Genomic DNA, 27,283 nt, shown 5'->3' with positions numbered 1-27,283 from the left:
CCCAATTAAGCCCATTTTTATAAATGGTTACACAAGGCATTACTTTATTCACTAAAGAATTAATGGAAGAGTTTTTATGGGACTATTCTGGGTTGGAATCTGGAACTATAACTCATTAGCTTTGTGACCTTGGGCAAGTTACTTCCCAGCCTTAATTTCTTCACTTATAAAATACATAATATCTCTAATACTTACTAATATCTTCCTTACGAGGATGACATAAAGAATAAAAAAATACCTACATGACCCAGGTACCTAACATTCCACAATCACTTCACTTTCTTTAGCCTCTGCCCAAAGCAGCAAAGGTCTGTTTTAGGGGAATCCATACTTTAAAACATGACAATCTATCATCAAGTGCTGAAATTGTAGATAATAAAGTGACAACACGTAATATACAAGTGCTAAAGAAAATGACCTCATCATATCATTGACAAGCTACCCAGGCCGCCTCCACCAAAACTAGGATAAAGGAGAGGCAGAACAGGAGGCCAGAAACTCAGGTGCCTGGGGAAAAATCTTCTTTCATCTTTGTAGTCACAAAAAGCAGGAACTCTTACTATCTTGTTTTATGGACAAAGGGTATTTACAATTGTGTGTGTGGGGAGTAAGTAGCTCATATAAAGCCCCCACCCCCAAATCATTTGGTTTGGCTTCTGCCAAGGCATTCGGGGGTGAGTTAATGGAATGTTTGACCAAAATATAGGAGGCTAATTTTTAAGTTGATAATCTTGGATGGCCCTTGAATGATGTTATAAATATCCAAACGGCCCTTGGCAGAAAAAAGATTCCCTACCCCGGCTTTAAGACAAGCTCTTGAAAAGTTAACCCGCTATACGTTACAGTGTCTACACCTTTAGGGAAAATTATTTAAAAAAATGGCTTTTGCTAGAGCCTCATAAAGACCTTGCAAATTGGTCAGTTCAGTATTGGCTGACGGGGTGAGCGCCCGCGCCGTCAGGGTTTACACCCACGTTCGGAGGCATCCGCCTGCCTCTGGGCTCGCCTGGGAGCCGTCAGATTTGAGAAGTGCTTTTAAGGGTCCTTAAAGGAAGACTCAAACGAGCCCTGTGGCGAGTGATAACTGCGCCTCGAGTTTCTTGGCCCTGACACTTGCTGAGCCGTTGAAGATACCACCTAGTGACTGTAAAGACGTCCCCTGAGAAGGGCCAATATGGCGACGAACCCCTCCTGGCACAGCCCTGTTCCCTCCCCCGCAACAGGCAGTTTTAGTAACGCCCATTGGCCAAGATGGAGGCGGTGCCCTGGCTCTCTTCGCTTCCTCATTGGACCGAGTGACTGACGGAGACGCTAATTCTCCTCTGCTTACTCTAAGTTGCCGCCCTCAGAGTTCATTCGGCATTTAATTGGCTTTTAGTTCCGTCAATTCGCGTCTTATCTTGTCTTTTTTCAGCGTTAATCCAATCATAACTTTCCTGGATGCCCGCCTGATTCTTAATTGGTTTCGATGAGCTTCATCCTATCCCATTCCTGCCTACTTTTTATCTCTCCTCCCACCAGAACTTTGCTCAGGCACGTCCAGGGTTTTGGTTGGTCGTTGTTTTGTCACTCCGATCAAAGCTCTTCCTATCCTTACCTCTCAGGGAGCCCGCCTGGCAGTTGACTGGTTGCTTTCCAAGCCTATCATTTATGGTTCCCGCCTATTTTCACTTCCTGCGTCTTTCATTGGGTTTTAAAACTGAGGAGGCGGCCTTTTAGGGCGGACACCCGGCACGCAACTTTGTCTTACACGCCTTAGAGAGCAAGCGAGTCTTGCCATTGGGTTACCTGACCGCCTTTCTTCTGCGAGTCCCTCCTTTCTCCCTCCCTCATTGGGCGGGGCAGTAGCGAAGAGGTGGGGCCTAGGCTGGGCTTGTGGCGCGCTGCTCCCTCCTCCTTACCCCCCCCTCCCTGTCCGGTCCGGGTTCGCTTGCCTCGTCAGCGTCCGCGTTTTTCCCGGCCCCCCCCAACCCCCCCGGACAGGACCCCTTGAGCTCGTCCCTCAGCTGCCACCATGAGCGGTAAGGATGAGTCCACTCAAAGCTTAGGGGTGGTAGGGAATGAGGGGGCGCGCGCGAGGGCCGACCGGGCGGTCCCCGCCGTGAGGGGGGGCGGGCGGGAGGCGGCGGCGGCGGCCTTGGTCCCGCCCGGGGCGGAGGGAAGGGAGGGAGAAGGGGCAGTGGCGGGGCCTCCGAGGAGGAGGGGGATGGGCCACCCGCCCCGGGGGAGGGGGCAGAATGGCCTCGCCCGCCCCCTGCCCGCCCCGGCCGCGGGGGGACGGGCCTTACCCCCCACAACTCGGCCGCCTGCCTGAGGCTCCTCCCGTCGGGGGCTGGAGCTGCGGGGGTGGCCCGAGCAGTGCAGGCCCCGCCCGGGCCAACCGCCTCCCTGGTCCGCCTTCTGGTCACCGCCTGCCCCAGGGCCCTCCCCCCCCTCCGTAGGTTCCCCCTCCCCCCCTACCGTCCCGCCCTTTCCACGCCCCTCACCCCGAAACCGCCCTTTCCCTCTAGGGTCCGCCCTCAGTCCGCCCGGAAACCTCCAGATTTCTAATCCCTGGACCCCTTTAGTCCCTTAAACAGAATTCACAAATGTTTCCCCACTCACACCTTTTATCGCTTTTCTTTTTTCGCCTTCTTTCCTTTTGTTACTTTTTGTATTTGAATTTTCCTCATTCTTCTCCTTTGATCCTAATTTTAGCAAGCTTTCTATACATCCACATGTTTTTTGCCTTAACCTATTCCCCCCCCCCCCCCATACTTTTTCTTTTGAAACTCTTTCAACATGCCCACGGCCTTTCACATTTCCTATACCAAAAGCATCTTTTCAATGTTTTCTGAGTTTAAGTTTGTGAAAAGGAGAGTTGAGACCCAGTTTGGCATCAGTGAGCCTAGTTCATATCCTACATGTCCTACAACTGTCCCTTCTCTCCCATCCATTCCCACCCCCCCCACCCCGCCCCGCGCCTTTCACCTTTTAGTCATGTCTGTTTCCTCATAACCTCCTCTACCCTTCCTCACCTTACCCTTTTTCTTCCCCCAACTTTAAGTTGTTTATCTTTTATTTCTTTTTAGACCAAGATCACTCCATGGATGAAATGACAGCCGTGGTGAAGATTGAGAAAGGAGTTGGTGGCAATAATGGGGGCAATGGTAATGGTGGTGGTGCCTTTTCTCAGGCTCGAAGCAGCAGCACAGGCAGTAGCAGCAGCAGTGGAGGAGGAGGAGGAGGAGGAGGACAGGTAAGGAACAATCAGGACAGAGAGGAGAAAGTGTTGAGAGGATGTATAGTCTTAGATGGTTTTTTTCACAGAATAAGTTTTACGAAGGGGCTAACCACATTATAGATAGGGAAGTAAGTACAGAGAGATAGGTGACTTGGAGAAGATTCCCCAAAGATGAGAATTTCAGCAACAGATTTTTTTCATGTTTGTTGTTTTTTAAAAATATATGTATATAAATTTTTTAAATATATTTTTTATTGATTTCAGAGAGGAAGGAAGAGGGAGAGACAGAAACATCAATGATGAAAGAGAATCATTGATTGGCTGCCTCCTACATCCCCCCTATTGGGGATCGAGCCTACAACCTGGGCATGTGTCCTTGACTGGAATCGAACCCAGGACCTTTCAGTCCATAGGCTGACACTCTATCCACTGAGCCAAACCAGGTAGTGCTTAATACATATTTTTTAATTGACTTCAGAGAGGAAGGGGGAGAGAGAGAGAGGTTGAAACATCAATGATGAGAGAGATTCATTGGTCCCTGCCTCCTGCCCACACCACACTGGGGATCAAGCTGGCAACTCAGGCAGGCATGTGCCCTTGACCATAATCGAACCTGGGACCCTTCAGTCCGTAGGCTGTTTTTTGTTTTGTTCGTTTTTTGGGTTTTTTTGCTCTTAGTTTTTCTGCACTGTTGGCTGTTTATTTGTTGTATACTGCCCCCTAGGCTGGATGTCATTAAACTAATTCTTTCCCTCTCATTTTTTTGGGTAGGAATCCCAGCCATCCCCTTTGGCTCTGTTGGCAGCAACTTGCAGCAGAATTGAATCACCCAATGAAAACAGCAACAACTCCCAGGGCCCAACCCAGTCAGGGGGCACCAGTGAGCTTGACCTCACAGCTACACAACTCTCACAGGGTGCCAATGGCTGGCAGATCATCTCTTCCTCCTCTGGGGCTACTCCTACCTCAAAGGAACAGAGTGGCAGCAGTACCAATGGCAGCAATGGCAGTGAGTCTTCCAAGAATCGTACCGTCTCTGGTGGGCAGTATGTTGTGGCTGCCACCTCCAACTTACAGAACCAGCAAGTCCTGACAGGACTACCTGGTGTGATGCCTAATATTCAGTATCAGGTAATCCCACAGTTCCAGACCGTTGATGGGCAACAGCTGCAATTTGCTGCTACTGGGGCCCAAGTGCAGCAGGACGGTTCTGGTCAAATACAGATTATACCAGGTGCAAACCAACAGATCATCACAAATCGAGGAAGTGGAGGCAACATCATTGCTGCTATGCCAAATCTACTCCAGCAGGCTGTCCCCCTCCAAGGCCTGGCTAATAATGTCCTCTCAGGACAGACTCAGTATGTGACCAATGTGCCGGTGGCCCTGAATGGGAATATCACTTTGCTACCTGTTAACAGTGTTTCTGCAGCTACTTTGACTCCTAGCTCTCAGGCAGTCACGATCAGCAGCTCTGGGTCCCAGGAGAGTGGCTCACAGCCCGTCACCTCAGGGACTGCCATTAGTTCTGCCAGTTTGGTATCGTCACAAGCCAGTTCTAGCTCCTTTTTCACCAATGCCAATAGCTATTCAACAACTACTACCACCAGCAACATGGGAATTATGAACTTTACCACCAGCGGATCAGCAGGGACCAACTCTCAGGGACAGACATCCCAGAGGGTTAGTGGGCTCCAGGGATCTGATGCTCTGAACATTCAGCAGAACCAGACATCTGGAGGTTCACTGCAAACAAGTCAGCAAAAAGAGGGAGAACAAAACCAGCAGTCACAGCAACAACAGATTCTTATCCAGCCTCAGTTAGTTCAAGGGGGACAGACCCTCCAGGCTCTTCAAGCAGCACCATTGTCAGGGCAGACCTTTACAACTCAAGCTATCTCCCAGGAAACCCTCCAGAACCTCCAGCTTCAGGCTGTTCCAAACTCTGGCCCCATCATCATCCGGACACCAACAGTGGGGCCCAATGGACAGGTCAGTTGGCAGACTCTTCAGCTGCAGAACCTCCAAGTTCAAAACCCACAGGCCCAGACAATCACCTTGGCCCCAATGCAGGGTGTTTCCCTGGGGCAGACCAGCAGCAGCAATACCACCCTTACACCCATAGCCTCAGCTGCCTCTATTCCTGCGGGCACAGTCACTGTGAATGCTGCTCAACTATCCTCCATGCCTGGTCTCCAGACTATTAACCTCAGTGCTTTGGGTGCTTCGGGAATCCAGGTGCACCAGCTTCCAAGCCTGCCCTTGACTATAGCAAATGCCCCAGGTAAGGCTTCTAATTTTTTGCATTTAGTTGCACATTTAACTAGCACCTCAGCTGAAACTGTTGATTCCAAAGAAGGGAGTAACTTTCTTAAGGGCTAATCATTTAGGCAAGTCAGTTAGAGAAATAGCAATGATTCTATTTGGAACTGATTTAACGGAAAATTTTTCCCCCAGTTAATCTGATGAGAAAGGAGCACTTCTGGGCAATGACCCTGGAATCTGTACCTCCAGTGCCTTTAGTACTACAGAACAAGGATCTGAAAACATTTTCTGTAAAGGGCTTGATAGTACTTATTTTAGACCTAGTAATAGTGTTTATTTTAGGGCTCTAAATGGTCTATTTAAAAAAAAATATTTTTATTTATTTCAGAGAGGAAGGGAGAAGGAGAGAGAGAAACATCAATGATGAGAAGAATCACTGATTGGCTGCCTCATGCAAGCCCCCTAGTGGGGATCGAGCCTGTAACCTGGGCATATGTCCTTGACCAGAATTGAACCCCAAACGCTTCAGTCCACAGGCCGGTGCTCTATCTACTGAGCAACCTGGCTAGAGCAAGGGCTATATGTGGTCTTAATCACATTTTTTTGGTTTGTTTTTTACAACCCTTTAAAAAAATATAAAATCATTCTTAGCTTGATGGTTTTATTTAGCTTTTGGGGTCCACTCTCGTGTAGGATAAAAATTGATTATAAACTCGACTTATTTATAGGACAGTTATTAAATCATCAGATATTTCTCATGAAGAACTGTAACTCCTAAGTGAGGGGAAAAGTGACATAATGGGTTCCAGAAGGATTTTTTTCAACACAATAAGTTCTCTGGTTAATCTTTAGTTAATCAGGATGTTCTGCCCTGAGCAAGCTGGTTACTCAAGGTTTAATTATTTTTTTAACTCCTAGTTGCCTTAAAAGTAGAGGCCATCCACTTGCCCTTGCACTAATGTATATTTTTAATAAGCTTCGTAGATGATTCTGATACTTCCTAGATAAGAGAACCACTTCTTAAGACTGCTATGAAAATAGTATGTGATTGAGGAAGGAATAGTGTGTGGGAGAGAAAGGGAGTGAGGCCTGGAATGAAGTGGGGAGGTGGAGAGGAATCAGGAATAAGGAGAATATTGAAGGAAAAAATAGTCTTTAGGGAAGAGGTGTATATATATAGTCTTTTAGAGAAGAGGTATATATATAGTCTTTAGAGAAGAGTATATATATTGGAATGTGTATGGAATCAGTTGACCACAATATTCAGTCATTTACTTTGAACTAAGTGAATTTCAAATTGGTTAATTTGAAATTTAAATCATATCTATTTAAAAAGTTTACAGTCTATTTAGAATGTATCATTTTAAATTTCATCACAAGGTAGCTAATCTTTACTAAAGCATGATAAAAGGATACATATACGTTTTTATATTCTGACACGATATATAAAAATTATGGGGAATTGTTTATTGCCATTGAACTCCTAGTTCTATTGGAATATATGTAGGTATATGAAATGCTTACTTCTATTATAGCATGTTATACCATTTAGACTGGTTTTTATATAAGTGAGAATAACAAATAGGCAGCCAGCCATATTTCCTGCCTTCTGAAGGTTTGGAAAATCTGGGTTGGGGGGTCAAGTTCCCTAACTTTTTTACATTCTTATGGTGTATTTACAATGACTACATTTTGAGCATTATCAAGACAGTAGTTTTCTTAGTGATCTTACACTAGAAAGTTACAGTTGGAAGGGACCTAAGAAATCATCTGTAAATTGCTTTATTTTCTCGGTGAGGACATTGAGATACTAAAAAGCACTTTTAAGTGATGAGACTACAGCCAGAGGTTGGGCTTGTGGTTAGTTCTCCTAGGCATTTCATTACCTGTTTTAAGTCTGGACTTGAGAAATCCTTTAGATTGTTAAAAATGTGTAGCTTTGCTTCTTTGAAATTTAATGCTCTAGAGTTGGCAAGTGTTTTGTAGGCTCAAAATTATGAGGAAAGTTTAATAAAAAACTGAAATTAACAGCCTGGAAAATTAGATACTTTCTGGTTAATCTACATTAGCACATTTGTTTTCTCTTTGCTCTGAGGTTGTATCCAGTAGTTTGCTCTTCAGAGGAAAGCAAAGCTGTAGGATTGTTCCCATTAATAATAATTTGGATCCCTGCAATTTCTTAAAGGTTTATAACTTAAGCTCTAAGGAGTAGTTATGAGGCACTCATTGCTAAATCATGCTCTGGGGAAGTCTGCCATTTAATATGTCATAGGATAGGGCTACCTAGCTGTTATAGATGTTCTCTGAGCTCAAGAAAATGCATGCCTTTTTGTAAGATAGCAGAGCTTGACATTCACTAATGAGATGAGGCACCGAAAGGCCATTTTGTGAGAATTGAAGTTCTTTGCTTCATTAATAGTGGTTTCTGAAGATACAGTTTCCTCCTTTCTGGTTAGTCATACTTGTGCAACATTTTTTTCTCTTCAACTGATCTGACTTCATTCTTAATGAAAGATAATAAAATTACTTCCTTGAAGCTTAGTGCTGTTCAGCTGTTGCCTAGAAGCTGCGGTGTCTCATTTTACCTTTTCTGGTATATAGTTATTTTACTAGAAAAACTCAAGCTCTTGGCAGTATGATGTAGTAGAATAGAATAGGTAGATAGATAGCATGGTTGTGAAAGACTAAAGCTTCCATGGTGTTCACTTGGTCTGTTTACATTTATTATTAAAAAATAAAAGAATCTTTTAAAACATTTCTAAGCTCTCCTGTTGACTTCTACTCTTGTTTACTTCTGTTTGCTGAATACACAGGCAAAGACACAAACTTAGAAACAAACCAGCCACCTCTTTATTTCTGTGTTTTTCATGGCCCTGCCCCTGGTGAGTGGTAGTGAGGAAGGGACCACCCAGTAAACTAAGTTTAGTTTCCAGACAGTGAAATGATTGATGGGCTTAGTTTTTGTTTTATTTTTAAAGTTAGCAGCTTTTTCTTTTTTTCCCAACACCCTTTCCTCTCATTTTGTAGTCATACTCGTAGATCTTTTTTTTTTTTCCAGTTCAAAGCTTCAGGTTTTTCCCCCCAATAACTGCTGAGACCTGAAAACTCTTACCCCAGGTTGAGTAGGGGCTGGCTTTGAAAGACTGAGTTTGGGTGACTTCGTGGGAGTTCTGCCTAATAAAGAGTGCAGGGCTTTGGCAGGAGAATAGAACATACTTCCTTGATGGCTATAATTCACTGAAGAAGCAAATTTCAGGCACTAAAAATAAAAAAATTCACATCTGTTCGGTTTTATCGGGGTCAGGAAAATGTCTTCTCTTAGAAGTTAAGTTGAACGTGATACTAGAGTTGGTTTGCCAATAGTGTCACTAAGCTTGGGGTCAGATAGCTGAGACCTAATTTGTTAAAAACTTTTATTTTAGCCTAGTGCATCTGAACATTAGTGATAAGTAGATTTAGATTATTTAAATGTGTTGAGAATTGTTCTAGTGCAAAAGATCATACAAGAGAATTTCCTATTTTAAAATAATACACTTTATCAAATATATCAAATGTTTCTGCATCATTTGCTCATTTGCTTTCTTTATCAAATATATTTGTTTCTTATGGTGATGTTAGTACTTTTTAAATGATTTTAAGTAGAAAAGGCTTTTAAAACTTAGGTGTCTTGATCTGAAAAGACTGAGAAGACAGTCTTCAAACCTTTTCTGTTGCTCCTATTTATTCATTCCAGTGGCTTTCAGTAAATGACGTCATTGTTAAATCATACTGCGTTGTGTAATGTGGCCATTTTAGATCTTAATTAAATAACAAGAGCACAAGAGTGCCTAGTGTTTGAGAAAACTTTAGTATCTGTTCAATTCTCAATCTCCCTTTCCTTTTAATTGTTCCACTTTGTAAAGTAGTATGTAAATGTTACCACTAATAATTAGTTCTGGTCATTTCTTGCTTTTAATTGTTTTGTTGGCTTTGAAAATGTTGTAAGATGTAAGATGAACATCTGTAGAAAAGCTTTATATAAGTAATGCTTTTTGTAACTAATGCTTTGTATTGTGTGTGTAAACACTACATAATAGTTGAAATTTTTCACTTTACTATTTAATTGAAAAACAAGCGTATTTTTCATATTTCTTGCAGAAGGTGTGTCACAATAGTACTGTTCCTTTTGCTAGCATTTAACATACAGGCCCTGTTGTGTAGAAGGATTATTTTAAAACTTATTTGCCCAACTATGACTATATTGTTAATACTATCCTAGGTTTTTTAGAGTTGTTCTCCTTAAAAGACCTGAAAAATTTTCTGTAGAAAGAGTATTTTTCAGAATTGGTTGCAAACCTGAGCTGTAATTTGAATTTGTACTTTTGCTCTAATGTTTTTAAAACTCTGAATGGTTTATGGAAACTAGGCAGTATTTCTTGTTCAGCAAGTTTGGATGTGCCTATCTAATTTACACGGAATCCTCCTTCTCATGATGTGTCTGTGTACAAAATAAAAGATAATTTAACAATTTCAAGAAGGAGTTAAAATATAACTAGGTCACAACAAAGACTTGCCCTTTAAGAGATGAGAGAATTAAGTTAGAAGTGTATACATCTCTGGAAAATTATTTTAAATGGTTTTCATAGGCAAGCAAATGTTTGTTGCTAATAACCTAAGGTTAAATGCTATTGAGCTAGATTTTTAAAAATTATTCAGTAAGTTCTTCATTGAATTGACCCTGTTTTGATTGCTTAAAATTACAGCTCTTTGCAAACCTAATAAAATTAAACCAGACTAGCCATGGTAATAGCAGTTAAACTGACAGTTGCTAGATCTGGAAACCTTCATCCCTTCCAGTACCTTCATTCAGACTTAACATGTTAAGTGCCCAGTCAGTGGTGACTGACACTATACTTTCCATCCGGAAGACAAAACAGGTTGGGCGTTGCCCTAGCCGGTTTGGCTCAGTGGATAGAGCGTCGGCCTGCGGACTGAAAGGTCCCAGGTTCGATTCCGGTCAAGGGCATGTACCTTGATTGCGGGCACATCCCAAGGGAGGTGTGCAGGAGGCAGCTGATTGATGTTTCTCTCCCATCGATGTTTCTAACTCTCTATCCCTCTCCCTTCCTCTCTGTAAAAAATCAATAAAATATATATATATTAAAAAAAAACACAGGCTGGGCGCTTAACGTGTTAACGGTGTAGAAAGATTCAATGACTTGCCAAAGGCTACTGACAAAATTTAGTGACACATTTTTTTTTTTACTTCAAATCAAGATCCTTTCTACCCCACTTCTATCAAGTAGAAGAATAGACTTGATCCCCCCCCTCAACCCCTCTTTCAGTTTTGAGGTGTTACTGACATTTATAGCCTAAGACAGATAATTGGAAAAAAAGAAACAAAAGGCATGGTTAATCAACAACTTCTTTATAAACTTTGTTATGAGTTTGAATTTGTTTTAACCAGATGAATTAATTTGAATTTATTTAATCTCTAAGTAAAGTATAAATAATCAATGATAATGAAGGGAGGAACAAAATGGCAAAAGAGAAATCAAAGACATAATCAGTCTTTGAACACATAAGGGTCAACGTGTCATATTGGGAATGTGGGAATTACCCTCCCCCCCTTTTGACAATTAGAAAGATTTTTTTTGACAGTTCTTATTTTTCTCCCTGATATGCTTGAAACATTTTTATAGCAAATCTGATCTCCTTATTGCTCTCCATCTATTGTTTTTTCATGTTATTCTGTAACTTCCCTGTCAGGACCTTCCTTTCCTTACCCCCTTCATTTCGGTTGTGGATATGGTTAACAACCCTTTTAAAGTCTAGGTAGGGCCCCGTTCAGTGTTTGAGTGTTGACCTATTAACCAGGAGGTCACCACCTTTCAATTCCTGGTCAGGGTACATGCTCTGATTGCAGGCTTGATCCCTGGTAGGGGCCTTGCTTGCAAAAGGCAGCTAATCAATGACTCTCTCTCACATTGATGTTTCTCTCTCTTCTCCCTTCCTCTCTGAAATCTATTTAAAAAAAAAAAAGACTATTGTAGGGCCCAGTTTTGTCCAGGTTCTATATGGTTACTGATGATGTATCTGAAAGTACTCTGCTTAGAATTCTTTGGGAGTTTCTTGCACTCAAGAAAGAAAGAGTATTAATTTTATACAGACCATTTGTCTTAAAGAAGGTAAAAGTAAAAAGCCCGTGCCCTAGTTGGTTTGGCTCAGTGGATAGAGCATTGGCCTGCGTACTGAAGGGTCCCAGGTTTGATTCTGGTCAGGGGCACATACCTGGATTGCAGGTTCGAACTCCAGTGTGGGGCATGCAGGAGGCAGCCAATCAATGATTCCCTCTCATCATTAATGTTTGTCTCTCTCTTCCTTTCCCTTCCTCTCTGAAATAAAGAAAAATATATTTAAAAAAGAAAAGTAAAAAGCCCATAACCCTGAAACCTAATTTTCCATATTATGAAGAAATTTCTTTGGTTTGGTGTTTTGTTTTTGTTTTTTTTAAAAAATATATTTTATTGATTTTTTACAGAGAGGAAGGGAGAGGGATAGAGAGTTAGAAACATCAATGAGAGAGAGAAACATCGATCAGCTGCTTCCTGCACACTCCCAACTGGGGATGTGCCTGCAACCAAGGTACATGCCCTTGACCAGAATCGAACCTGGGACCCTTGAGTCCGCAGGCTGACGCTCTATCCACTGAGCCAAACCGGTTAGGGCTGGTGTGGTTTTTTTTTTGTTTTTTTTGTTTTTTTTTTTGTAAATCTTTATTGTTCTGATTACATTTGTTCCTCTTTTTTTCCCATAACTCCCCTTCTCCCAGTTCCCGCCCCACCCTCCGCCGTCACTCCCCACCCACTGTCCTCATCCATAGGTGTACGATTTTTGTCCAGTCTCTTCCCGCATCTCCCATTCCCCTTCCCCCCCCACAAGAATAGTCAGTCCATTCCCCTTCTATGTCCCTGATTCATTGTAATCACCAGTTCATTCTGTTCATCAGATTATTTATTCACTTGATTCTTAGATTCACTTGTTGATAGATGCATGTTTGTTGTTCACAATTTGTATCTTTACCTTTTTCTTCTTCCTCTTCTTAAAGGAAACCTTTCAGCATTTCGTATAATACTGGTTTAGTGGTGATGAAGTCCTTTAGCTTTTCCTTATCTGTGAAGTTCTTTATCTGACCTTCAATTCTGAATGATAGCTTTGCTGGATAAAGTAATCTTGGTTGTAGGTTCTTGGTATTCAGTACTTTGAATATTTCTTGCCATTCCCTTCTGGCCTGCAAAGTGTCTGTTGAGAAATCAGCTGACAGTTGTATGGGTATTCCCTTGTAGGTAATTGAGTCTCTTTCTCTTGCTGCTTTTAAGATTCTCTCTTTGTCTTTTGCTCTTGGCATTTTAATTATGATGTGTCTTGGTGTGGTCCTGTTTGGATTCCTTTTGTTTGGGGTTCTCTTCGCTTCTTGGACCTGTAAGTCCATTTCTTTCACCAGGTGGGGGAAGTTTTCTGCCATTATTTCTTCAAATAGGTTTTCAATATCTTGCTGCCTCTCATCTTCTGGCACCCCTATTATTCTGATATTAGTGCGCTTGAAGCTGTCCCAGAGGCTCCTTACACTATCTTCACACTTTCGGATTCTTTTTTCATTTTGCTTTTCCAGTTGGGTGTTTTTTGTCGAATCTTTGGTTTGATTCTTGTGCTCCTCTGGTCTGCTATTGGGTATAATATTCTTTATTTCAGTCCGTGTATGCTTACTTTCTAATTTCTTTATCGTAGCATCGAGGGTCTCATTAGTTTTCGTGAGGCTCTGCACAAGTTTATGGCAAGCCCTCAAAATTGCGATTCTTAGCTCCATATCCTCCATTTCTGTCATGTTTTTTTGTCTCCACATCTTTTATGCTTTCTTGGTGCACCCCCTTGTGGTCTTTGTGCGCAGTCTTGTTCTAGCCAAGCCTTAATTGTTGTAGTTAACACTAGAGGGATTTGACCACCAGGCCGACTGGCTGTAGGAATTGGTGTGGTTTTTTTTAATATACATATATTTAAATATATATTTTTATTGATTTCAGAGAGGAAGGGAGAGAGAGATAGAAACTTCAGCAATGAGAGAGAATCATTGATTGGCCGCCTCCTGCATGCTCCCTACTGGGGATTGAGCCAGCAACCTGAGCAATGTCCCCTTGACTGGAATTGAACCAGGGACCCTCCAGTCTGTAGGCCGATGCTCTATTCACTAAGCCTAACCAGCCAGGGTCTTTAAATTTTTTTTTTTAACTGTTTATCCTTTTACTTAAAATTTTGGCTCATGTTTGTAAAAGTAGATGCATGGGAAAGAGGGAAGAAAATTACGTAAATATTATGATTTACTTAATTGTGTTTTGTTCTGTTAAATCCCTAGCATTTACATATTGGGGGGGAGATTGTTTAAAATGAACAAATATGAAGAATTTTAGTTATTAAATTACTACAGGCCCGGTGCACGAATTCGTGCACAAGTGGGGTCCTGAGGGAGGGTGACCGGGATGCAGTCGGCTCTCCTGGTGGGCGATGGGACAACCTTGCTGGCCCGGGATCCAGATCTGTCCCATTGATATTTGCGCTGGTTGTCGGGAGCCACCTGGTGGCCGCCTTTATATCCTTTCTTCCTTGTGGAGTGTCTAGGGAAGGGAAGCGGCCGCAGTGCCTGAGGCCAACTTCCAGGATGCCAGAGGCACTGTCAGGATCGTGCTGGTGGTGCTGGTCTGTAGGTGTAGGACTACTGAAGGAGTGGCTGCCATCGGGCCAGTGGACCACCGGGACGGGTCTGTCAGCTGAGTGGTGCTTCCACTGTGGGAGTGCACTGACTACCAGAGGGCAGCTCCTGTGTTGAGCGTCTGCCCCCTGGTGGTCAGTGCATGTCATAGGTTCTGGTCTTTCGGTTGCTTAGGCTTTGATATATAGACTAGAGGCCCGTTGCATGAAGAGATTCGTGAAATGGGCCTTCCCCTGGCTGCTGGCACTGGTTTTCCTCCAGCACCCGGGACCCAGGCCTTTGGTCCGGCCGCAGCGGAGAAGCCAAGCCTCTTCAGTCTTCAGTCTTCAGTCTTCACTCTGGCCAGAGCCTTCAGTCTTCAGTCCAGCCAGAGCCTTCAGTCTTCGCTCCGCACCTGCATATGCAAATTAACCGCCATCTTTGTTGGGTTCATTTGCATACTCATCCGATTGGCTGGTGGGCGTAGTGGAGTGTCATCTATTTACATGTTTCTCTTTTATTAGTGTAGACTAGAGGCCCGGCGCACAAAATTCGTGCATGGGTAGGGTCCTTAGGCCTGGTCGAAGATCAGGGCTGATCTCTTGGGTGACTGGCGGGGCAGTTGGGGCCCCTGCTCGCACCTGTCTTGGCTGGCCTGGCACTGGCACCGCCCTCTGCCACTGCCGTCAGTCACCTCCCTCAGCGGGGCAATTGGGGGGCATGCCACCACGGGTCGGGACCTAAGGGCTGGAGGCAGCTACTGCGTTGAGCGTCTGTCCCTTGGTGATCAGTGTGCGTCATAGCAACTGGTTGTTCCGCCAGTTGTTTCACCGTTCAGTTGATTTGCATATTAGGGTTTTATTATATAGAATTATTTTTTTAAAAAAATATATTTTATTGATTTTTTACAGAGAGGAAGGGAGAGGGATAGAGAGTTAGAAACATCGATGAGAGAGAAACATCCATCAGCTGCCTCCTGCACACTCCCTACTGGGGATGTGCCTGCAACCAAGGTACATGCTCTTGACCAGAATCGAACCTGGGACCCTTGAGTCCACAGGCTGACACTCTATCCACTGAGCCAAACCGGTTAGGGCTAGGATTACTTTTTGAAAAAATATTTTTATTGATTTCAGACAGGAAGGGAGAGGGAGAGAGAGATAGAAACATTAATGATGACAGAGAATCATTGGTTGGCTGCCTCCTGCACACCTTGCACTGGGATCAAGCTTGCAACCTAGGCATGTGCTCTGACTTGAATCGAACTGTGACTTCCTGGTTTATAGGTCGATGCTTAATCACAGCCACACCAGCTGGACTAAATAATCAGAGGCCTGGTGCATGAAAATTCATGCACTGGAGGGGGGTCCCTCAGTCCAGTGGCCACCTCTCACAGCCCGGGAGTCCTCAGGGATGGGAGGTGACCCATTGATCAGGGGAAGGCAACGCCCCCATCACACCTCTGCTGCTGCCACTGCTGGCAGCGCAAGCCTCAGCCAGCCCTGGTTACCTGAGCCTCAGGCGGCCCTGGGTGGTTGGGCGGCCGCCATCTGAGGCTTGCCTGTGCCTTGGGCTGGCCGGCCCTGGGTGGCTGGGGGACTCCAGAGGCAGGCGCCCCAGTGGGGCTGAGGGGACTGGGTGCTGCCATCTTGTGGCTATGGGTGCTGCCATCTTTGAGGGCGTGGCAGTCAATTAGCATATTCTCCTTATTGGCTGTGGGAGCCGCCATCTTTGTGACAACATGAGGGTCAATTAGCATATTCCCTCTTATTAGATAGGATTGTGGTAAAAAACACACTGTAACCATTTCAAGTGTAGTTTCATGGTGGTAAGTAGTGTACACTCACATTGTTATGCAATGGATTTCCAGAACTTTTTCATCTTACAAAACTGAAATGCTCCCTGGCCAGTTTTGCTCAGTGGTTAGAGTGTCAGCCTGCCAACTGCAGGGTCTCAGGTTTGATTCCAGTTAAGGGCACGTACTTCTGTTGCAGGCTTGATTCCCGACCCTGGTCGGGACGCATGTGGGAGGCAGCCAATTGATATCTCTCTCTCACATCAATGTTTCTTACTCTACCCCTCCCTTTCTCTCTCTGTAAAAATCAATGGAAAAAATATTCTCAAGTAAGGAGTAACAAAACAAAACAGAAATGCTATACCCGTTAAAGTCCTCATTTTCTTCTCAGCTTTTGCAACTGTTACTCTACTTTCTGTTTCTATGGATTTGACTACTTATGTCATATAAGTAGAATCACAGAATATTGTGACTAGCTTATTCAACTGAGCATAATGTCCTCAAAGTTCATACATATTAAAGCATGTGACAGGATTTTCTTCCTTTTCAAGGCTGAATATTATCCCATTGTATGCATTTACAATATTTTCTTTACCCACCTGTCCACATTTGGGCTGTTTCTAGAACCTCATGTTTATTATGGATAGCGCTGCTGTGAACCTAGGTATGAATATCTCTTTGAGATACCGCTTTCAATTATTTTGGCTATATAACCAGAAATAGAATTGCTGGATTTTATGCCAGTTCTGTTTTTAAATTTTTTAATATATTTTTTATTGATTTCAGAGAGGAAGGGAGAGGGAGAGAGAGATAGAAACATCAATGATGAGAGAGAATCATTGATCAGCTGCCTCCTGCGCACCCCCTACTGGAGATCGAGCCCACAACCTGGGTATGTGCCTTTGACTGGAATTGAACCCGGGCCCCTTCAGTCCCCAGGTTGATGCTCTATCTACTAAACTAAGCCAAACCAGCTAGGGCTCTTTTTAATTTTTTGAGGAGATACAGTAATTTTTTGAAACTTTGCTTTTAGTTTCTATAAACAAATATATTTTTTATATTCACATTTTTAGCCCAGCCGTTGTGGCTCAGTTGTTGAGCATCAACCTATGAATCAGGAGGTCATGGTCCATTCCCAGTCAGGGCATATGTCCCGGTTGTGGGCTCAATCCCCAGTGTGGGGAGTGCAGGAGGCAGCTGATCAATGATTCTCTCTCATCATTGATGTTTCTGTCTCTCCTTCACCTTTCCTCTCTGAAATCAATAAAAATACATATATATATTTTAAAAGTCACATTTCATACTATGTTTTTAGTCAGAATTACATTTTAAGCATTTCTGATTAGTTTTCTTACAATATTATTTCCAAATTTCTGAACCTAGTGGTGCAAGATTATTAATATTATTGTAGCTGATCCAGCTGCTTTTATATTATTTAAATCTTGAATATTTGTAAAGTAAGATGCTTAAAATAGACCTCAAGGGTTGAGACTTGAAACAGGAATTATTGCTGCTTAGGATTGCACAAGGAAAATTGTTGAAATTTACAGTGTGTTTGAACATGCTTTTTAAAGGTAAATCATTCTTAGTGACTGGTAATTGCTTATCTCCTTGTTTTAATTACTCATACGTAAAAGACCAATGAAAGCAAAGATGGCTTGTTGCTGGCAAGCATTTCCCATTTTGAAATTAATTAAATGACACCCTTGAGCCTTAGAAAATGACAGTTGTCCTGTCATCCCAGACAATGGATATTCTTATCTCTAGCTTATTCAGAAGCATCTTGGTGTAGTGGTAATTAAACTTTTAGTCAAATGCCTGGTCAGAGCTGTCTTTTCTTTCTTCCCCCAGAGCTGTCTTAATAAAAGCACTAACATAGCATCATGTCTAGACTTAATTACTGATGGTTCTTTGATTTATTCCTGAAAACATTCTGACAACTAATTGACTTTAAGTCTTAAATTTTAAAAAAAATACGTTTTTATTAATTATAGAGGGAGAAAGAGAGAGAGGAAGGGAGAGGGAGAGAGACACACACATCGATGTGAGAGAGAAATATTAATCAACTGCCTCCTGCATGCCCCTACTGGGGATCGTGCCCACAACCAGCACATGTGCCCTGACTGGGAAGCAAACCAGCAACTTCTTGATCCAAGGGATGACCCTCAACCAACTGAGCCATACCAGCTTGGGCTTAAGTTTAAAAAAATTTTATTGCAATAAAATCTACTTGTGCCTTATCACACAAACTTAAGAAGTAGGCATTTCAACTTAAGAAATAGGCATATGAAATAGGGGTTACATAAAATAGGAATCTTCACTTCCTGCACTTCTTTTTTGGTATTGAAAATGTTTACTCCATGGACTATTTTGGTTTTAATCATTGGTTTGCTTGCAAAGGAATTTGATGCTGTTTGTAAGTGTTAACCGTCAGGAAATTTGTCCCACGTATCAAAATGTGAAGTGTCAAACTTTTAGCAAACTTCATTTTATTTAGCTCCCTTAAAGTCTCAGTACTACAGATAACATTGTCTAGAACAAGCATGTCAAACTCAAAGGCTAACACAGGCCACATAAACGAGGTTTAAGTTTCTGTGGGCCGCAAAAAAAACAAAAGTTTCAATTTTCATAGAAAAGTAGATTTATTTCGATAGAGACATGCTAAATACAAAGGGCTGAAATAAATGAGTAGTCATTAACATAAAATAATAGAACATTTTAATAAAAATTAATGTTTTTTCTTGAACATGAACTTACCAGACACTGAATAACTGCACAGATTAATAAGTGTAACGCAAATAAACACATTTTTCTTGTTCTCCAAAAGCAAAATATTTCCTGTTGTGCACACCAAACAAGTCAGTACAAGACTAACACGTGGCAATTGGCTGCTAAAATATTTGCTTCTAGTATTAGTGGAGAGAAATGGTGTGCCTGTGCATAAGGCATGTAAGGCAAATGAATGCAACACGATTATAGTAATCAGTCATTAGTGAGCGTTGTAGTTTGTTAATAATAATTACGTATAACAGGATATTGTAAAAATTAAGTTACGAAATTTTTTTAGAATATATTTTATTGATTTCAGAGAGAAAGGGAGAGAGAGATGGAAACATCAATGATGAGAGAGAATCATTGATGGGCTGCCTCCTGCACGCCCCCTACTGGGGATCGAGCTGGCAACCAGACATGTGCCCTGACCAGGACGAACCATGACCTCCTGGTTCCTAGGTCGATGCTCAACCACTGAGCCTTGCCAGCTGGGCAAGTTACGAAATTTTTATTAAAACGTTTCTTACATACCCGTTATATTGGCTGGGCTGCAAAAATATTCATTGTGATCTGAGAGTTTGACATGCTTGCCCTAGGGGATCGAGCCTACAACCCAGGCATGTGTCCTGACCAGCAATTGAACCTGTGACCTCTTGGTTCATGGGTCAATACTCAACCACTGTTGAAAAAGGGTTAAACGTGGGGTTTTGGGGCTTTTTAAATATATTTTTATTGATTTCAGAGAGGGAGCGGGAGAGAGAGAAACATCAATGATGAGAGAAAATCATTGATTGGCTGCCCCCTACAGGGGATTGAGCCCACAATTCGGGCATGTGCCCTTGACCAGAATTGGACCCGGGACCTGTCAGTCCCCAGGCTGATGCTCTATCCACTGAGCCAAACTGATTACCGTTAAACATAATGGTTTTAAGGAATCCTAATATCTCTTAAGTATTTCTTTGTTTCTCTCTTTACTTAATTATGCCCTGTCCTGAGTTAACATTCTTATCCTATACTAGAGGCCTGTTTCACGAAGAGATTCGTGCAGTAGGCTTTCCCTTCTCCTGGCTGCCAACACCGGTTTTCCTCCGGCACCCGGGACCCAGGCCTTCACTCCAGCCGGAGCTGCCTTCAGTCATCACACCTTCAGTCTTCACTCTGCCGTTTCGCGCCTTTGTATGCAAATTAGCCGCCATCTTTGTTGGCGGCTAATTTGCATATTGCCCTGATTAGCCAATGGTAGGCGTAGCGAAGGTATGGTCAATTACCATCTTTGTCTATTATTAGCTAGGATAATAAAACCCTAATATGCAAATAGACCAAATGGTGGAATGACTGGTTGCTATGATGTGCACTGACCACCAGGGGGCAGATGCTTAACACAGGAGCTGCCCCCCTGGTGGTCAATATGCTCTCACAGGAGGAGTGCTGCTCAGCCAGAAGCTGGGCTCACAGCTGGTGAGCGCAGCAGCAGTGGCAGGAGCCTCTCTTGCCTCCGTGGCAGTTGGACATCCCCCGAGGGCTCCCGGACTGAGAGGGCACAGGCTGGGCTGAGGGACCCCTCCCCACCCCCACCCCCTTGCACGAATTTCGTGCACCGGGCCTCTAGTGTTTCAATAAAATGGAGAAAGGTTTGCCTCTTCCCAGTTGATTTGGACAGGGGAAACCTTTGGGGGTTAATGAATTGCATCTCTAAATTTAATGGTCTTAGGTTAGTTTGGAAAATAGATCAAGAAAATGATTTGATTATCAGCACCATGCTTTTTCTTGTTTGTTTGTTTTAAAATTAAGTTATAGTTTACATTCAATATTATTTTGTATTAGTTTCAGGTATAACCACAGTTTTGTCTTACCTTGATTCTAAAGACCTGTTGTAGATAGATAGCTGGATCTACAGTTTCATAAATTTCTCTTCTGAAGGTAAATTTTGGTAGATAATTTTTGGTGATACTAACTAGCTCCTAACTAGCCTTATCTGCTGAGCTATTTGAGCTAATGTCAAAGGATAAATTCTCCATCCCCACTAGGGACAGTTTCTAATCAGTAACACAGTTTTTAAAGCAGGTTGATCAAAAAAATACTGTTGTATATCTTTTCCTTTAAAAAAATTTTTTTTCTATTGTTGACAGTATTACAGATGTCCCCCACCCACTTTGCCCCTCTCCACCCAGCCCTTGCACACACACACACACACACGCCTTCACCACACTATTGTCTGTGTCCATGGGCTATAAGTTCTTTGGTTTATCTCTTCCCACCCCCCACGCCCCAATATGTCAGTTTGTTCCGTGCCTTCATGCCTCGACTTATTTTGTTGGTCAATTTATTCTGTTCATTAGATTCCACAAATAAGTGACATCATGCAATATTTGTCTTTCTTTGACTGGCTTATTTCACTTAGCACAATAATCTCTGGGTCCATCCATGTTGTCTCAAAGGGCTCTATATATTTTATTCCATGATTTCTCATGGTGTGATTTTCCCACAAGACATTTTGCTAATGTTAACTACAATGTGTTGAATGTTTGTTATGTGACAGATATTACACTAAGCACCTTATATTTATTTCATTTCTTTTTCATGATAACTTTATGAGATTAATAATATGAGAAGTCACTTGCTCACTGTTAAAAGCTACTCAAATGGTGGTGCAGGAACTCATATTTAGGTCTGTTTTTACTTCAGAACCTGTTCTTAACCCTGTATTCTAGTAATATCCAGTTTTAGCTCTACCAATATTATGAAATTCTCAAAACATTTTAGTTAAATTTATTTTAATACCATAGGCTAGTACTTAGAAGTGGTGGAGTGAGCAGGAAAGCACAAGAAGAGCTTATTATTAGGCATAGTAACTCAAAAGTATGTTTATGAACTGGGAAGAGTAGAGATTAGGTACAGGAATACAATCAAGAGCCTAGATTTTAGATGGTGAGTTTGATCTACCGCACTTATTCCCTTCTTTATAGAAGAGGTAAAACAAAGCAGGCCAATTCAACACTCCATTTATAGAAATCTTAAGTATGGATAGAGTCATTTGCTTTCGTAGGTGAATACTTACTTATTCATAATAGATGTTTTGAAAACCTGAGAAGAATGCTATCTGCTCCTCTAAAACCTTATGTTTATCCACTGGCCTAGAGCAGTTTTTGAAAATGTCAAATGTAATTAACCCATAAAATCAACAGTACTAAGGGAAAAAAAACGAAGTAGAGTCTAGAAAATTTAAGATTACATTGTTTATCATAAAGGTAAGCATTGTGTATGAAACTTGTTTCAGTTATATGTACTAGGTCACAGTGTAAAATGTATTTTTTACTTTGGATTGCAGGTTTGTTTGGTTTGGGTTTTTTTGGAAAATATATTTTTATTGATTTCAAAGAGGAAGGGAGAAGGAGAAAGAGATAGAAATATCAATGATGAGAGAGAATCATTGATAGGCTGCCTCCTGCATGCCCCACACTGGCATATGCCCTGACTGGGAATCGAATGGTGACCTCCTGTTTCATAGGTTGATGCTCAACCATGCTGGCCGAGCTGGGTTTCAGGTTTTACAAGTTTGAAAAACACTGGCCTAGAGCTTTATGATTATCTATTTTAATTTATTGAGGACAAAAATTAGTGATTTCATTCACTTTTTATCTTTAAAAGCAAATGACATCAAAAGACATAATAGAATGTATGTATGCTTTATATTTTCTTCCTTTTTCTAGCATTCTGAAAAGGATCCAATCTCACATCAGAACTTTCCTGAGGGCCCTAACCTGTTTGGCTCAGTGGTATGGCATTGGCCTGCAGACTGAAAGGTCCCAGGTTCAATTCCGGTCAAGGGCATGTACCTTGGTTGCGGGCACATCCCCAGTGGGAGGTGTGCAGGAGGCAGCTGATCGATGTTTCTCTCTCATCGATGTTTCTAACTCTCTATCCCTCTCCCTTCCTCTCTGTAAAAAATCAATAAAATATATATTTTTTAAAAACTTTCCTGAGGGTATAGCTAGCTCTTCCTTCTCCCCATTGTGTCAAAACTTACAATATATAGCTACTATTCCCTGCTGAATATTCAGCACAATTTTCTGCTCATTTGAGGAAGTTTTGCCTCTTAGGTTTTGTATGATTTCTAGTTTGGAATACCTTAAAGTCTTATTTTTAGTCAGTACTATTTGATTGCCTCCATAGTAGTTTAACTCAGGGAATGAATAAGAGATTTATTGGACATCTTTCTGTAGCAGTATATACCTTTATCTCATTCTTTTAATGAATGTATAGTAGTCCATTGCATAAAGTTATAATTTTAGTGCCTCAGTGATGTACATTTTGATTGTTTCCAGTTTTTTCCTGTTACACAAAACCCTGTTTTCATATATTTGTACACCATAGGACATTGCTGGTTCAAAGTGGAATTACTTTGATGGTGTGCATTTAAAATTTTAATATTGCCAAGTTGGCCTTCAAAAAGGTTGTTCTATTTGTCACTACCTATATATAAAAATGCCTATTTCCCCATACCCTTGCTGATGCTGTGCATTATTAGAGTTTTAACTTTTTGTAATCTGGTGAAAATTTACAAAAGTCCAGTATAGAGTTGCATTTTAAAAATTGAGTGAGATTGACTAGGCTTTCATAAATTTAATTGGCCCCTTTGTATTTCTTTCTTTCTTTCTTTCTTTTTTTTGTTAATCCTCACCCAAGGATATTTTTTCCATTGATTTTTAGAGAGAGTGGAAGGAGGGAGGGAGGATGGTAGGGAGAGAGAAAGAAACATCGATTGGTTGCCTCCCACACGTGTTCCAACTTGGGCCAGGGATCAAACCTGCAACCTAGGTATATGCCCTTGACAAGGAATCGAACTTGAGACTCTCTGGTATGAGGCCCAATGCTCTAACCATTTAGCAATGCCGGCCAAGGTGGCTCTTTGTATTTTCAGTAATTCTTGAGATTTCAAATTTGGGTGATGTCAGTGAATGTGACTTCAAAGCTTTGAAGAAATGGTGCTATAAAAAATGTAGTCACTGAGATGCTTGCAGCTGTGATGACCTCCCCTATTTCCTGCTTTGACCCTTTCTTACTCTTAATTTCAGGTGATCATGGAGCTCAGCTTGGCCTCCATGGGGCTGGTGGTGATGGAATACATGATGACACAGCAGGAGGAGAGGAAGGAGATAATAGCCCAGATCCCCAACCCCAAGCTGGTCGGAGGACCCGGCGGGAAGCATGCACCTGCCCCTACTGTAAAGATAGTGAAGGAAGGTAAGTTGACTAAGCCAGTATCTTAAGAGTAGTGAATGGATTTGGAGGTAAGAAGAGGTTGATTTTTTTTTTTTAAACATTTAAGACTTGGCAGTGTTGCAGAGGGATGAGAGATAACACAATACATTTGATTAGGTCATATTATAGATCTTGGTTCCAGCTCTGATCCTTTTATTGACTCTAATACCTTGGGCCTTAATAGGCGCCTGCTATCTCTTAGAGATAAGGAAATCAGATGGAGCCAGCTGGTCTAATGATTGTTACCGTATGTCTATATTGAGATGGTTTTAACAAGGTTGCTTTGTAAAACAGCCTTGCAAAGAAATGAAAAAGCTACACTAATGTGTTTTTACAATGGCTTGTGAGAATAAGAGTTTTCCAGAGTCTTATTTTCCTTCAAAATAAACAAAAATGGCTTAGTCCAGATAGAAAATTCTTCCATCAGGGACCCTAACATGTTCTGCAGAATAAAGTTCTGACAATTTTCTCGTTAGTAATACTGTTTAGTATTATCTCTGGAGAGTTTCAAGTTCTATTTTTTTCTTTCAAGTCATTGCTTTTTAAATATATATATATTGATTTTAGAGAGAGAGGAAGGAAGGGGGAGAGAGAGAGAAACATCCATGAGAGAAACATGGTTCCTCTGCCTCTTACACACGCCCAGGCTGCAGGCTTCATCCCCAGCCTGGGTGTGTGCCCTGACCAGGAATCGAACTGGTGATCTTTTGGTTCGTGAGATGACACTCGACCAACTGAGCCACTCCAGCTGGGCAAGTCACTACTTTTGAGAGAATAGAAAGTTACATAGCTGATTAAATGCCTTTGAAAAAGAAAATCTGTTAAAGTTTTGTCCCAGCCTAGCTAGTTTGCTCAGTGGTTAGAGTGTCAGCCTGCGGACTGAATGGTCGCAGGTTCAATTCCAGTCAAGGGCATGTACCTCAGTTGCAGGCTCTCAATCCCAGCCTTGGTTGGGGTGGGTGCGGGAGGCAACCAATCAGTGTTTCTCTGTCTCTCCCCCTCCCTTCCACTGTCTCTAAAAAATCAATGATGAAAAAAATATCCTTGGGAGAGGATTAACAAAAAAACCCAAAAAGTTTTGTCCCAATAAAAATAAGCACAAAAGTAAGAAAAGTACCAAAACAAAAATAATCTGAGTTATTTGTAGGTTAACACTACATTACAGGAAAAACCTGAATTAAAGCACTGAGTATGCCCACACTGATGTTTCTCAGTGGTTAGAACAGGGGTGGGCAAACTTTTTGACTCGAGGGCCACAATGGGTTCTTTAAACTGGACCGGAGGGCCGGAACAAAAGCATGGATGGAGTGTTTGTGTGAACTAATATAAATTCAAAGTAAACATCATTACATAAAAGGGTACGGTCTTTTTTTTTTTTAGTTTTATTCATTTCAAATGGGCCAGATCCTGCCTGCGGGCCATAGTTTGCCCACGGCTGGGTTAGAATGTCAGTCTGCACACCATAAGGCTGTGGGTTCAATTCCCAGTCAAGGGCATGTACCTGGGTCCCAGTTGGGGTGTGTTTGAGAGGCAACCAATCGATGTGTCTCTCTCACATTGATGTTTGTCCTCCCTCCCCCCCTTTAGAAACAATGGGGAAAAAAATTCCCTGGTGAGGATTACTAAAAAAAAAAAAGCACTGAGTACAATAGTGTTTGCCTTTAACAAAGCTTAAAGTGGATTTAAATTTTTGAAGGAACTTCTCAGATTTCCACCTAAGAGTAACTTTATCTTCTCTTATGTATTGTATATATAAAGGCCTAATATGCCTATTGTCCCGTTGGGAGTTCGACTGGGAGTTCAGTCACTCACTATGATGTGTGCTGACCACCAGGGGGTGGTGTGAAACGAAGGGAGGCCCTGGCCAGCAGCCGGAAGGCCCTGATCGGCTCTGATTGCCAGCCAGGCCTAGGAACCCTACCTGTGCACGAATTTCATGCACCGGGCCTCTAGTTTTTATTATGTTTTTTTCCCCCTTCTGTTAATATGTATTGTTAAAACCAAAGAAAAGTCCCTCTTGGAAATCTCCCCAATGCCCACTAATGGATTACACATGGAACAAATTGGTTTGCAAAAACATTTCAGAGCTGATTCCTTTGAGGAGCTTAGGATCTGCTCCATACAGAATAATTTTTTACAAGCCTTGAATTAGTTAGGATTCTTATTCCCCTCTTTAACTTCTATTCAGTCCATTTTCCTCTTCCACTGAACTCCCTGATATTGCTTCAGCTTTTCAGCTGTTAATCTTCACCATATGGTTCTTTACTTTATTTTAGGAAAAAGCTCTACAGGTGTAAAATATTTTCCTTAACCAGGTGCTTAAATGGAGAAACCCTTTGCTTATAAATACATTCCTAGCAAAAAATACCCCCACATTCACAGTAGTTCCTGTGGAAAATGCTTGTATTGAGATTTAAACTTCTTTCAAAAAAAAAAAAATGCCCCACAGATTTCACAAATCACTGTGAGAATGATTATTTCTTCAAACAACAAAATTGGATTAAGGAACAGGAAAGCAGAAAAGAGAAAATGTCTGGTAGAGAGGAAACCTACAGCTTGAATTTTGGGTATTAAGAACCAGAATCAACTAAAGATTTATATTTTGATGCTAAAGAGAAGCCATTTTTTAAAAAAGTTCTAGTTAGTTTTGAATGGGTCGGGTAATTATTGTTGATACTTTGTGGTACTTTCATTTTTATCTCTAGAATGAATGATGAATACTTTGTGTTCTCACTTACAGGGGCTCTGGGGATCCTGGCAAAAAGAAACAGCACATTTGCCACATTCAAGGCTGTGGCAAAGTATATGGCAAGACCTCACACCTACGGGCACACTTGCGCTGGCACACAGGCGAGAGGCCATTCATGTGTACCTGGTCATACTGTGGGAAACGCTTCACGCGTTCAGATGAGCTGCAGAGGCACAAACGCACACACACAGGTGAGTAGGAGCCTGGAGAAGAAAGAAATAGTAATAGACCAGAATGGAAAGGCACAAAATATACCTATGAAATAACTAAAAATACTGAGCAACTTACGATTAAAACTAAATGTATGGATCACAAATGGAATTGGAGTTAATCTGGAAAACCTTTAAGAAGGAAGGAGCCTTGGCCAGTTTGGCTCAGTGGATGGAGCATTGGCCTGTGACTGAAAGGTCCCCGGTTTGATTCTGGTCAAGGCACATGCCTCGGTTGTGGGCTCGATCCCCAGTGGGGGGGCATGCAGGAGGCAGCTGATCGATG

General features: G+C 42.0%; 1 protein-coding gene across 2 annotated transcripts in view; it reads left to right on the top strand.

Annotated features, from left to right (window-relative positions):
• The first annotated feature begins 1,963 nt into the window (after nt 1-1,963).
• The window catches only part of SP1 (Sp1 transcription factor), a 30,339-nt gene continuing 5,019 nt past the window's right edge, over nt 1,964-27,283 (top strand). The window contains exons 1-5 of one of the 2 annotated variants that reach the window (XM_070410139.1): nt 1,964-2,021; nt 3,072-3,238; nt 3,995-5,507; nt 23,853-24,021; nt 26,780-26,979. In XM_070410139.1, coding sequence (XP_070266240.1) covers nt 2,015-2,021; nt 3,072-3,238; nt 3,995-5,507; nt 23,853-24,021; nt 26,780-26,979 — 2,056 coding nt within the window. In that variant the 5' untranslated portion in view covers nt 1,964-2,014. Of the gene's footprint in view, nt 2,022-2,537; nt 2,882-3,071; nt 3,239-3,994; nt 5,508-23,852; nt 24,022-26,779; nt 26,980-27,283 lie in introns of those variants that run through there. The other variant, XM_070410138.1, reaches the window with a different exon arrangement.

Source organism: Myotis yumanensis, unplaced genomic scaffold (assembly GCF_028538775.1).
Source record: "Myotis yumanensis isolate MYYU_CA2020_CCGP unplaced genomic scaffold, mMyoYum1.0.hap1 SCAF_3, whole genome shotgun sequence".
Classification (NCBI taxonomy): Eukaryota; Metazoa; Chordata; class Mammalia; order Chiroptera; family Vespertilionidae; genus Myotis; species Myotis yumanensis.
The sequence above is the reverse complement of the archived record's forward strand: the minus strand, read 5'-3'. Positions and strand labels throughout refer to the sequence as shown.